Source organism: Callospermophilus lateralis, chromosome 8, assembly GCF_048772815.1.
Source record: "Callospermophilus lateralis isolate mCalLat2 chromosome 8, mCalLat2.hap1, whole genome shotgun sequence".
Classification (NCBI taxonomy): Eukaryota; Metazoa; Chordata; class Mammalia; order Rodentia; family Sciuridae; genus Callospermophilus; species Callospermophilus lateralis.
The window spans coordinates 117,837,319-117,851,236 of record NC_135312.1 but is presented as its reverse complement, the minus strand read 5'-3'; the positions used below and the strand labels follow the sequence as shown (position 1 = coordinate 117,851,236).

Sequence of the window (13,918 nt, the reverse complement as noted above, 5' to 3'; positions counted from 1 at the left end):
AAAGACTTGTAGGGGTCATTTGGGAGAAATTTTTTACATAATAGGCAGTTTCTCTAATTGCTAGTCAAAACTAAAATTGGATCATGTTTAACACTATACTATAAGAGAAAAGTGACATGATAGTATGTTGCCAATATCAAAGATGAGTTGTTTCTCAAAACCTTTGATTTATATACTTATACACATACATTCATATATATGTATGTTTCACAATAGTAATTCAGATACAAAGTCTTCATTTTGTTCAATATTATGAATTAAACATTTCTACTGAAAGTTATATATTAAAAACCTCAAAGATTCCACAAAATAGTATTTGAACTAATAAATGAAGTAAGATACAGAAATCAGTAACATTTTTATACACAAATAATAACCTAATTGAAAAATCAAGAAAAATAATCCCATTTATGACAGCATCAAAAATAAAATACTTAGGGGCTGGGGATGACTTGCCTGGCATGCGCAAGGCACTGAGTTCAATCCCCTCAGCACCATATAAAAAATAAATAAATTTAAAAAGAATTGTTTAAAAAAAATTGAAAATAAATAAATAAAATACTTAGAGGTAAATTAACCAGGGATCTAAAAAACTGTCTTTCACTGATGAAACAAACTGAAGATGCAAACCAATGGAAAGATAACCCTGTATAATGCCATTCCTATCAAAATCCCAATAGCCTTCTTTAAAGAAAAAAAAAAAGACTTTAACATTGAAACACAAAAGAACCCCAAAGAGCCAAAACAATTCCAAGTAAGAAGAAGTTGGAGGCATTACATTTCCTGACTTAAAATTGCTACAAGCCAGGTGCAGAGGCTCATGACTATAGTCTCAGCTGAACTCAGGATGCTAAGGCAGGAGGATCACCTGAGCCCAGGAGTTCAAGACCAGCCTAGGCAGCAACATGAAAACCAATCTGAAAATTTATATATATATTACAAAGCTATTATATATATAGATATATTATATATAGTACAATAAATATATATTTATTACAAAGCTATAATAAAACAGTATGGGACTGGCATAAAAATGGACTCACGGATGAGTGAAACAGAATAGAGAGACCATAAATAATTTTTGACAAGGACATCAAGTTGACACAATGGAAAAAGGACAGTCAATAAATTGTGCTGAGAAAACTGAATTTCCACATACAAAAGGATGAAATAGGAACCTTTCCTATACCAGACACAAAAATCAAGATGTATAGGAAATCTAAATGTAAAATTGGTGTAAAACTCCTGAAAGAACAAAGACGATAGCTCAATGACCTTGAATATCATACGGAACGATTAGGTGCCAAAAGCAAAAATAAGTAAATAGAACAACAGACCTTCAATTCACATATTCCACATCTACAGATCTATATTGAACATGTATTTGCCATTATTCCCTGAACAAAATGGTGTAACAACTAACTAGTATTTTCAGTATATATAGTATTTGTGTGTAAGGACTAAATAATACTTCACTGTATTAGGTATTATAACTAGAGATGATTTAAAACGTAAGGAAGGATATATGCAGGTAATATACAAATACTATACCATTTGACATAAGGGACTTGAGTATTCGCATATTCCTATTTGCAGGGGTGGTCCTGGAACCTTCCCCTACTGAGGGACAACAACTGCACATCAAGCTAAAAAAATGCATAGCAAAGGAAATAAAATATGGCAACCTACAGACTGGGAAAAAATATTTGCAAAGAATACATCCAATAGGGGTTAACATCTAAAATGTCAACTCAATGGTAGAAAAACCTTATCAAAAATGGGCAAAAGGTCTGAATAGACATGTCTACAAAAACGACATGAAAATAGGCAGCATGTATGTGAAAAGGTTCTCCATATAATTAAGGAAATGCAATTTAAAACTACTGAAATACCAACACTCACCTGTTACCTATTAGGATGGCTGTTCTCAAAAGGTCAAAAGATACCATGCTGACAAGGTTATGGAGAACAGGGAGTTGTACACTGTTGGTGGGAATCAATATAGCCGTATAGCCATTACGGAAAGCAGTATGGAAGTTGCTAAAGAAATTTAAAATAAAACCACTATGTGACCCAGCAATCCCTCTTCTAGGCATACACCCAAAGAAAATAAAATCACCATCATAAATATACCTGCAATTCCATGTTCATCAATCATAGCAGTATTCACAATAGCCAAGTGATGGAAACAACCTAATTGCCTGTGAACCATGAATAGATAAAGAAACTAGATTTATATATGAGTTCTAGTCAGCCCTTGAGAAGAATAAGATCTTGCCATTTGAAAATTCAAATATACAGGGACTGGGGTTGTGGCTCAGTGGTAGAGCGCTTGCCTCCCATATGTGAGGCTCTGGGTTCAATTCTCAGCATCACATATAAATAAATAAAATAAAGGTCCACTGACAACTAAAAAAAAAAGTTAAAGAGAAAAAAAAGAAAATTCAAATACACAGAGATACAGAATCAAACAATGGAAGGCACAGAACAGACATATAGAATGAATAAGTCTAGTGATCTAATGTACAACATGAGGACAGCAGTAATAAATCCCGCAGTATGAGGTCTTAGCTGCTCTTGCTACAAAAATAAAACAAAAACTAGGTAACTGAAAACAATGTATGTTAATTTACTTCACTGTAACTATTATCTGTGTCCTAAAATCTGTTGTGTATCTTAAATACACACAATAAAATTTAACTTTTTTAAAAACTTAAAAAAAAAAAAGATGGGTGGTATAACAATGATAGTTTTTTTTTTTTCTTAACAAAGAATCATCTTTGTGCCTTTCTTATAAAGAACATAGCACATAAAAGGCATGACAATAATCTCCCCATTTCAAAAGTCTAAGAATGGGAAGTATTATATTTCTTTTGAGCATCCAAATCAAAGTGCCTTTGGGTTCAACCCCAGTACCACACACACAAAAAGAAATCCATACAGAGTCAAGTAAAACTAAAGTACCTAAAAATTTAAAAACTAATGATTTTGTTCTTTTCCTAAAAGCAAGTCTGCAATAATATTTCTAAAATAATGCTATTTTTATGATCTTTTAAATGTACTTTATTAATGTTATATTTTTAAATTACAAGGAATTAAATTTTATGTACCCATTTTATGATTACAATCCCACTAATTCAGACAAGAACTTTGCAGTTGATGTTCTAACAGTTTTCATTAGAAAACCGCTCCTCATTGTTTCACTGTGATGCTGACGTTGCTTTTGTGGTGCTCAACACTAAGAACAAGTTCGTCTCCCATTTCAACCTGGATAGGAGTATCTAACACGACTGCGGCCTGTTTCCAGTGGGAGGCTTCACTTGAAGTATCCAACCAAATATCTTCATCAAGGTACATATGGTACCAAAACGGAATAGCAGTCACTTGTCCAGATTTACAAATGTGTACCTTTGGGAATTAAGAAATCAAGAAAACTTCATTAGGATAAATGAAGTAGACTTTAATCAGTAAATCTTCTTTCTCTCTCTCTTTTTTTTTTTTTTTTAAAGAGAGAGAGAGAATTTTATTTATTATTTTTTTAGTTTTCAACGGACACAACATCTTTGTTTGTATGTGGTGCTGAGGATCGAACCCGGGCCGCACGCATGCCAGGCGAGCGCGCTACCGCTTGAGCCACATCCCCAGCCCTCTTCTTTCTCTTTATAGTCAATTTTGAATATAAAAATTTAAAAATACATTTCTAAAATATATTTAACCACCCAATTCAAATTAATATTAACCTGTTTTATTCACTAATACTCAAATCCATTTCTGTATATTGTTTGGAAAAGAAGCAAGATTTAAATCTTCAAAGTGGCTAAAGATATGTATATACAGTATTATCTAAGCTAATTATTCAGACCATAACAAGAGTTATCATTTTGTGTGTTGTCCTTACCTTCACTTCTCTGTTGGAGGTGTTCAAATATGGAGTCATTAAATCAAGTCTTAAGAGTTCCACTGGCTTGCTTAAAGGTATACAGGGCAATGAAGACAAGTCCAAAAATACACGGATAGGCACCTATAGAAAATGTAAAGTTTTCACTTTTACTCATTCTTTTTATGGTCTGGGCTCACCAAGTGTTTGATCTGTACTGGCTCAGTGTGACAGATGATGCTTTTTACATCTATTACTTCATTTCTTTTAGCATCCTAAGTAATAAGGACTTTCACTATTCCAGTTTTTCAGGAAAAATGAACCAAAGTTTAATCAGGTTAAATACTTGGCTAAGGCTTCAGTTACCTGTACATCTCTCACTTTCATGAACGCAAATTCAACTTACTTGAGTCAAACAGCTCCAACAAATTGTAAACCTCAAGTTTGTTTATGAACTAAAGAAGCAAAATAGTACAACACTGAGTATTAAGTTGTTTGACCAAAAAAAAAAAAGGTTGTTTGACAAAAATATGCCAAATTCAACCAAATAGATTTCATTTGGAAAAGTATGTTTACTCCTAAAAGGCAGTGGTTCTCAACTTTGGCAACAAATTGAAATCACCTGGGGACCTTTTACATAGGTTTGATTGCTCAGGCCACAATCCACACCAACACCAATCAAAAGTAGGGACCCAGGTTTCAGTTCTGAAAGTACTCTGATGTTCCAAATGCACAAAGTGAAAATCACTGCTATTATTTTAATCATTGTGAGTTGCAATGGAATCCTCCTATTAATAATTTTTAATCTCTTCCTCATTTGAAACATAAAGGAAACTCCTGTTTTCCTTTCTATAAAAGTCCTTTATGATGAAACAGACCACAGACACATCAACCTCTCCCTGGGCATCCTTGAAACCATCCAACCTTTCATCTCCATAAAAATTCACAGTGACCTCCCATCTCATTTCCAGGATTCTTCATTATGCCTTTCATTCATGTTTCCATCCATCAAAGAAAAAGCCCTAGATTTCCACATCACCTCGCATCGCCTAAACACTAACCCCTCATGGCTCTACCCATACCACACAGTATGATCCACTTTTGTTTCTCAATTTAACCTACTGGCCGCTCCTGCCTGTCATCTTTGTCAATTCCTTCTAGAAATATCCAACCGAATACCAATCAAGAGCTCAGTTCTCAATCCTCTTTTTCTACCCCCCACCCAAGGAGATTTTATCTGTCTATATCACCTATACACTGATTCCATATCATCTGTACTACTGACTGCCAAATTTACATCTTCAGTTTAGAGCTTTCTGTGAACTCTTATCAAACTGCTCAAAAGGCCCCTTCCATAAATGTGGAACCATCCTCCTACTTCCCCCAGTAAATGCTATCTATCATTCCAAGTGCTTTGACCTGAAAAGACAACACTCTATTACTACCACTTCAAGCTAAGCCCTACCACCTCTCCTAAATTTCTACAATAATCTGCGGCCTCTGCCAAACCTCCCAAGTGTTCTACTCCTAACATCAGGTTCTGCCTCTGCTCAATGGCCCCCAGTTGTTCCCTACCCCTTTCAGAGTAAAGGCCAAAGTCCTTACAATGGCCAAGAGGCTCTACAGGATCTGGCCTCATATTTCTCTGGGTTTTCTCTCAACTCTCTGAATATTTCAATCATGGCTCAGGCCATTTAATTCGTTGATTCTTTGACTCCAAACTGTTTGAATATCACTTACCCATGAGTCTTTCCTTAGATGTAACCTAGGTAAAATAGTATATTTCCAACATCCCCATTTATTTCCCTTAACCTGCTAGCATGTCTCACCATCTATCACACACTTTTATTTATTATCTTATCTCTTCCAATTTCAGTGCTAGCTCCATGAGTGTAGCAACTTAAGTTTCATAGCCATATTCTCAAATTCTAAAATAGTGCATGTGGTAGACATTTCATTAAATAGTTGCTGAATGAATATGTTGTATTTTTTTAACAACCTCTCATTTTGTTTCACTGATTCACTCAATTGCCTAAGAGATAATCATATTAGAAGAGAGGCAATATTAATACCTAAGCAAATAAGACATAAGCTATAGCATGTAAAACTACCAGGAAAGATTATGGAGCCTCTTCAGATGAGTGGTCATCTACTGAAGAAGTGAGACCACAGTATTATAGGCCAGCCACAGGCATACTGGTATAAAGAACACAGTGTTGTTTCTCCAGTCAGAATGGCAGTTATTAAGAAAACAAACAACAATAAGTGTTGGCAAGAATGCAGGGGAAAAGGCACACTCATACATTGCTGGTGGGACTACAAAATGGTGCAGCAATATGGAAAGCAGTATGGAGATTCTTTGGAAAACTGGGAATGGAACCACCTTTGGACCCAGCTATCCCACTCCTTGGTCTTAAAAACAAGAACTTAAAAACAGCATACTACAGGGACACAGCCACATCAATGTTTACTGCAGCACAATTCATAATAGCTGAACTGAGGAACCAACCTAGATGCCTGTCAGTAAATGAATGGATAAAGAAAAATGTGGCATATATGCACAATGGAATATTACTCAGCAATAAAAGAGAATAAAATCATGGCATTTGCAGGTAAATGGATGGAGTTGGAGAATATAATGCTCAGTGAAGTCAGCAAATCCCAAATAACCAAATGCCAAATGTTTTCTCTGATATAAGGAGGCTGATTCATAGCGGGGTTGGGAGGGGAAGCAAGTGAAGATTAGGCGAACTCTAGACAGGGCAAAGGGGAAGAAGGGGAAGGGAGGGGGCAAGGGATGTAAAAAAGATGGTAGAATGAGATGGATGTCATTACCCTGAGTACGTGTACGAAGACACAAATGGTGTGAATATACTTTGTATACAACCAGAGATATGAAAAGCTGTGCTATATGTGTATAGCATTCTCGTGTAATTCATAACAAATTAGAATAAAATTTATTTTTAAAAAACACAGTGTTAGATTCAACCAATGTAGGGTCTTCCAAGGCCAGCAGAAATAATGAGAAATTTATGTTTCCACAAAAAGGTATATGAAAAACAGACCATGGGATATAAACTCTTAAAGAAGAAAGAAAGGATACGAGATAGGAAATATAGTAAAAAGATGGCAGATGAACATGTATAATCCCAGAAATCCAAGAAAGTGAGGCAAGAAAATCACAAGTTCAAGGCCAGCCTCTGCTATTTAGTGAGACCCTGTCTCAAAATTTAAAAGGTTTTTTAAAAGAGCTGGGGAGGACTGGGGCTGTAGCTCAGTAGCAGAGCGCTTGCCTAGCATGAGTGAGGCACTGGTTTGATCCTCAGCACCACATAAAAATAAACAAATAAATAAAGGTATTCTGTCCATCTACAATTAAAAAAAAATTGTAGAAAACTTTAAAAAAAGAGCTGGGGATATGACTCAATGGTAGAACACCCTTGGTGGTGGGACACACACACACACACACAGCAGAATCAATATACGTAAATTCTGGTAGAATCAAAAAATTGTTTATGTCAGGATTAAGGGGAAATAAGATAGAAAGAAGATGGCATTTTGGAGCATTCAAGAAATAATCTGTATCTTCTGCTAAGTGTATTCTCTTTATTAAAACCTCCAAAATACTGAGATTGAACTAACTATAAAATTTTAATTATCCAGCCTTGAATAAAGCAGTTCCTTCATTAATTTAAATTTACCAAGAAATACTGCTCTTGGACAATCTAACTGTAAACACTTAAATACTTACTATCCTTGGCCTTTAGATACAAGTTTTAGATATTTTCTTTTAACTCTGTACTCAACATCCTACCTTCCAACATTCTGCTTTGGCCTATTGCATCCCACCTATTCCCCTGTCTCTAACCAGAAACCTGTTCCAGAGATGTTCCATCCATACCCACTATTTTTAACTCACAAATCTGTGCTTTTCTGATAGTGCCTATGTCAGTTTAATCCTCATTTCCAAATCTTGGTTCCTCATCTCCTGGCTTGCCTTGCTCCAACTTCCTAGACTCCTAAATTCCTGTTCCCTTGGTGGAACTTGACCCTGGACATTAGCTACTCACACCTGTCTGCTGCCAACTTGAGGTCTCAATGTAAGGTTCAAGTTTAGAATATAGATCTTCTGGAGACTTCTTTCTTGAAAAGGAGCACCATTTTTTACAAGACCAAAACCTCGCACAAACTGTATTCATGGCAATATACCTTGGTTATTTTCTAACCCCTAGGTTGATTTTTACACATAATAAATCCCTGTGCTCTAAAAAAATGATTACATTCTAATGTAGCTAAACACAATGACTCAATAAAACCTCAATGAGAAATAAGGTAGATTATAGTGACATGAGTAAATCTTCTTTTCTAGATACTTACCTGAAACTGGTTAATAAAAGGTGCTATATTTAACCCAAGGGTGCGTTCCAGTCCTTGAACAGCATTCTCTTCTACCAGTGTTTGTGATTCCACCAGCAGCCCAAACATTAGCACATACTGAGGAAAGATCTTTCCTCCAGACTGTAGTAAACACCTAAAAGATAACACGTGTTTTTTTAAAGTTTTTTGATTTCCTACTTTTTATGAATATCAAATAACTAAGAATCATGAGTTACTAAGCCACACATTATGTATAGTCTAATGAACTTTATGTTATTATCAGCTGGTGGTTCAGAATGGTAAAGCATTGGAAATAATTTCCCAACAAGTCAAACTTAAGGCGACCACTGACCTATGAAACAAAAATAACCAGTTGGCTGGATGATGGACAGAAGTCCTCAGATGCAGGCAAGGGTCATCCATGGATATGAAAATTACAGGTTAAACATTCCTATCCTGAAATCCAAAATTTGAAACACTCGAAAATCAAAAACTTTTAGAATGCTACTTATAGGTATAAAATTCTACACCTATGTATAAGGTGTGCATAAAACATAAATGAATTTCATGTGTAGACCTGGGCTCCTTCCTTAAGCTATCTCATTAGGTTTATATGAATATTCAAAAATTCAAAAAAAAATCAAACATTTCTGGTCCTAAGCATTTCAAGTAAGAGGTACTCATAATAATACCCCCACAAATGACCTGTTCATTACAAAGAGGGAAACTGTGGACAAAATGGTGATACATCTTAAACCAAATGATCTGAGTTAACTTTAACAATCATGGGATAAAGCAGCACTATGTGCTTCCAAGTGTGACAAAAGTTCTGTGGTAATCATTCCTCTCTAAAAATGGGTAATCTGGATCTAATCATAGGAAAATATGAAGAACAGTCTATAAAATAAATGGCTTAAATTCTTCAAAACTGTTAATGTCATGAAGACTGAGGAATTTTCAGAAAAAAACAGACTAAGGAAACATAAAAACTATCAGAATAAAGAAGATTAAGGAGACATGAACACTAAACATAAAATGTGACCCTGGATTGAATTCTGAGACCAGGAATTTAAAAAGTTATGAAGAACACTGTGACAAATAGTAAACTGGAGTAAGATTTGTTAGTGAGCTGGGTATAGTGGTACATACCTGTAATCCCAGCAACTAAGAAGGCTGAGGCAATTCAAGGACTCTTTGGGCAATTTACTGAGACCCTCAGCAACTTAGTGAGGCTCTGTCTCAAAATAAAAAAGGCTGGGGATGTAGCTCAGCGGTAAAGTACCACTGAATTCAATCCCCAGACAAGGAAAAAAAAAAAAATGTAGGTTTGATAATAATATAAAGCCCATGTAAATTTTCTGATTTTTGTTCACTATATACTACATAGATGAATAACTTGTTCTTAAGACACATACTCCAAAGAAGTAGGGGTTCCCTGATATTCAGAACTTACTGTAAATGGTTCATGAAGAGAATCATAAAGCAGATGTGACAAAGCATTAATCATACCTGTGATTCCAGACTTGTGAATCTGGGTGTAAAGTAGAGGTTGTGTTCTTTGTCCATACCACCCACCCACCACTTTTTTTTTTTTTTTTTTTTGGTACTAGGATTGAACCTAACCAGGGCACTCACTCTTTGGTTTCAAAAATTTGCTAAAATGGTTCACACAATTGAGAAAAAACATCTTACTTACATATACTGTTTTATTACAAAGAATACAATTCAGAAACAGCCAAACAGAAGGTATACATAGGGCAAAGGTAATACTGTAGTCTAGAATTACATACAATTCACCATCACTTCTCAAACTAATTCCCTGCTTCCTCAAAATAAAAATTTAAAATTTAATATGTTAATGTAAGTAAAATTTCCTAAATTTTGTGAGCTCTTCTAGCAAATTAATCAAACCTGAAGAGTAGATTTACAAATTGATAAATTTATAGCCAATTGGTAGAAAAGGTAACAACCTACTGTATGCAACTGGCACCTGAAGTTGGAGGCAGTCCTGTAGAACTGAGTCCTTAACCTGGGGGATCTGATGCCATCTCCAGGTAGGTAGAAATAAATTTGAGGACACCCTGCTGGTGTATACTTAAGAACTTCTTGGTATTTGATGAGAAATCCCTGCACATCTGGTATCAGAATTATTATACTGAGTGGTTAGTGAGTAAAAGGAAAATAGGGTGTTTTTTTGTTTGTTTTTTTAATATGGAGGTATGGGAGAGGAGTATAGAGGTTTGCACACAAGCTATCCTCCAGCACCTCAATGTGTTCACCAACTTGGAAAGTCTGAACCTATCTGTTCTAAAGGAGGGGGGGGGGGGCGTTGTTTGTTTGTTTGTAATGGAAATACCATTACACAGGCATAATTAATTCACTGGTCCCTGGTGATACATTATTCAATTCCCAGCCCCACTCCCTTCTCCAGGACTGAAATTTCTAACCTTCTAATCACATGGTTCCTCTGGCAACCAGCTCCCCACCACCCCCTCCCCCGCCTCCCAAAGCTGTTTAGAGGCTCACCTAGAGATATCTCATTAGAATGAACTCAGATATGGTTGGATTTATAAAAGGCACTCATTTTACCCTATCACCCAGAAAATTCTAAGGTTTTAGAAGTTCTTCTATAGGAACTAGAGAACACCAATGTATATTTCTTATTATAACATTACAATATCCTAGGCAGTAACAAGAAATAATAGACTGAAGAAAATGTCAACATTCATTTACCAAATCCTAAAAGTGAGAAAAGTTTGAACCACAAACTAGGAACCATGCCAAAGATACAAAAAACAATGCATAAAAATTACTTTAAAAGATGACATTCACATTACTTTAAAACATTCTAAAACTATTTTTTAACCTCAATGTTACTATCATGAACAGGAATGTTAAGTTACGTTCAGATAAAATACCACTGGACTTGAAACTGCTTATCTTTACCAACATGAGTATTTTGTCACACCTCTACTCCTTAATCCAACCCTTTAACTGATACTTCAGAACCATCTGTGTCTTCAATGATAAAAAATATGTTCCACTTTAAAAGTCTAACCATAAATGGTGAAAACACTGAAGTTTCAATGTTTCTTTGTACTCCAACCCTCCAAAATTTGAAATGTTAGATAAAAGCTTATCAAGCTTTCTTCTGTATTTTAATCTATATGAGTGAACAAGAGTCTAAGAATGAACATTTTAAACTAACGGCAAATATAGTCTTAAACGCAAAAGCTTCTAAGTGACTCATTTCTCCTTGTCCTATTATTGTAGTCCAGCGAGAGAGATGCCCTTTATCATTCAGCCCATATCATTCTAATTTCATCCTTGATGCGTCATGAGTCCCCCTTACCCCAACACATACACAGAGGCTCAAGACAGTAATAGCAAGGCTTGGGTGAGAGTATCTGCATGCTTCCGGCCCCATGCTCAAAATAATTCTACACATTCAGAAGTACCTATAAAGGAGACTGGGCTGCTACTTAGGCTGAAGCATTACTCAGAAGGTATTTGAGAAAGGGGATTGGGGAGAATCTTGGTTTAAACAAGGATTAAGGCTGCTACCAGAATTTAAGGCCCAGAGATGCCAAAGATGAAGACACACCCACACGAGAACTGTCTCAACCAAAATGCCATTATTAATAACACCACACTTCCCTCCTCGTTGAGAAACATGGGAAGGGGAGTTGCAGATAGCCTTCATGTAAGTTGTTTGTTACTAGGATAAGCTATCATTCAGACAAAACAGACCCCCTGACAAATTGCTTTATCACCAAAACTGCTTTTTAAAAAATCATTTACAGGTTCCATTAAAATAAAACACCACTGCCTGAAAGCTTTTTCACTAGGATTAGGTTAAAAAAAAAAAGAGTGCACATTTTGGTAACTGCTACTCAACAAAGTACTGGAGTCTTAGCCAAGGATAAAAAATAAGAAAAAAAAAAGACATTCAAATAGTAAAAGTGTCTCTGATTGTAGGCTTACATGTGGAAAACACTAAAGATTCTACCCCAACCCCCTCACAAAAAACAGAATAAACTAATTTAGCAAAATCACAGGATAGAAAAAAATATATAAATCATTTATGTTTCGATAAACTATCAATGAACAGTCTGAAAAGAAAATTTTAAAAAAAAATCTATTCACAATAGCATCTAAATACTTAGGAAAAATACAAAGGAAATAAAAGATTTGTACATTGAAGCCGGGCATGGTGGCACAAAACTGTAATCCCCAAAACTGAGAAGTCTGAGTCAGGAAAATCTAAAGTTCAAGGACAGTTTTAGCAACTTCTGAGAGGCACTCAGAAGTTGGGACCCTTTCTCAAAATAAAAAGTTAAAGAGGGCTAGGGTAAGCAGTAAGTGGGTTCAATACCCAGAACCAAAAAAAAAAAAAAGATTTATTCATTGAAAACCATAAAGCTTTGCTGAAAAAAATTAAAGGCATACAGAAATGTAGACATTTCATGTTCATAGATGCAAATACAATATTGTTAAAATGTCCCCACTACCCAAAGTAATGTGCACATTCAATGCAGGCCCTATCAAAATACCAACAATGTTTTCTGCAGAAACAGAAAAATTCACCCTTAATTTATATGGACTCTTAAATGACCCTGAATAGACAAAGCCATCTTGAAAAAGAATATCAAAGGCCTCACTTTTCCTGATTTCAAAACACATTACAATACAAAGCAACGGTAACCAAAACACAGTGGTACTGGTATAAAGACAGATATACAGACCAATGGAGTAGAAGAGAGAGCCCATAAATTAACCCAAAAATGATGGTGGGGAAACTGGAAACACAAAAAAATAAAGATGGAACTTTACCTGACAACTGTATATAAAAATTAACTTGTGCTGGAGTCGTAGCTCAGTGATGAAGAGCCTCACATGTAAGATCCTGGGTTTGAACCTCAGCACCACATTAAAAAATAAGTAAATAAATAAAAGTATTGTGTCCATCTACAACTAAAAAAAATTTTTTTTTAATTAGCTCACAGTGGATTAAACACCTAAACAGAAGACCTAAAACTATAAAATTCCTAAAACAAAATTTTGGGAAAAAGCTTGAGGACACTGAATCTTGGAAGGCTGAGGCAGGAGGATCACAAGTTCAAGGTCAGCCTAAGCAATTCAGGGAGACCCTGTCTCAAATTAAAAAATAATAAGGGTTGGGAATGCAGTTCAGTGGTACAGAGTGTCCCTGGGTTCAATCCCCAGTACCAACAAAACAAAAAAACAAAAACACTAGACTAACAATTACCCTCTAGTTAGTAGGCTTGCTTTCCACAGTGGTATAAGTTTAGCAAATCTGAAATGATTTTATACATACTCAAGGCATGAGCAGGAGAGTGAGTATACTGATGACTCTTCACTGATGAGAAAGAGAATTACAAATATGAAAGGGGGACCACAATGAACATTATGGTAGTGGATTGAAAGTAAATGTATCAGGATGAATGCACAAGGTTGTTTTTTTTTTAACAAATAAAATAGATACAGAAGTAAAAAATACTTATGTGTATGTGTACACATGTATGATTATGGACGTGTGGATGTGCGTAACATACATTTCCTAGCTTTAAACATTTAAGAGAGCCTACAAGCAATGACTCATCATTAGCAATGATCATACCTGTCATCAAAATCTTGATCTCA

At 35.4% G+C, this 13,918-nt stretch overlaps 1 protein-coding gene across 2 annotated transcripts in view; it reads right to left on the bottom strand.

Annotated features, from left to right (window-relative positions):
- Positions 1-3,051: 3,051 nt before the first annotated feature.
- Positions 3,052-13,918, bottom strand: part of Prmt9 (protein arginine methyltransferase 9) — a 43,946-nt gene continuing 33,079 nt past the window's right edge. For both annotated transcript variants that reach the window (XM_076864328.2, XM_076864329.2), the window contains 3 exons: positions 8,255-8,408; positions 3,899-4,021; positions 3,052-3,408 (listed from right to left, as the gene is read on the bottom strand). In XM_076864328.2, coding sequence (XP_076720443.2) covers positions 3,193-3,408; positions 3,899-4,021; positions 8,255-8,408 — 493 coding nt within the window. In that variant the 3' untranslated portion in view covers positions 3,052-3,192. The remainder of the gene's footprint in view (positions 3,409-3,898; positions 4,022-8,254; positions 8,409-13,918) is intronic.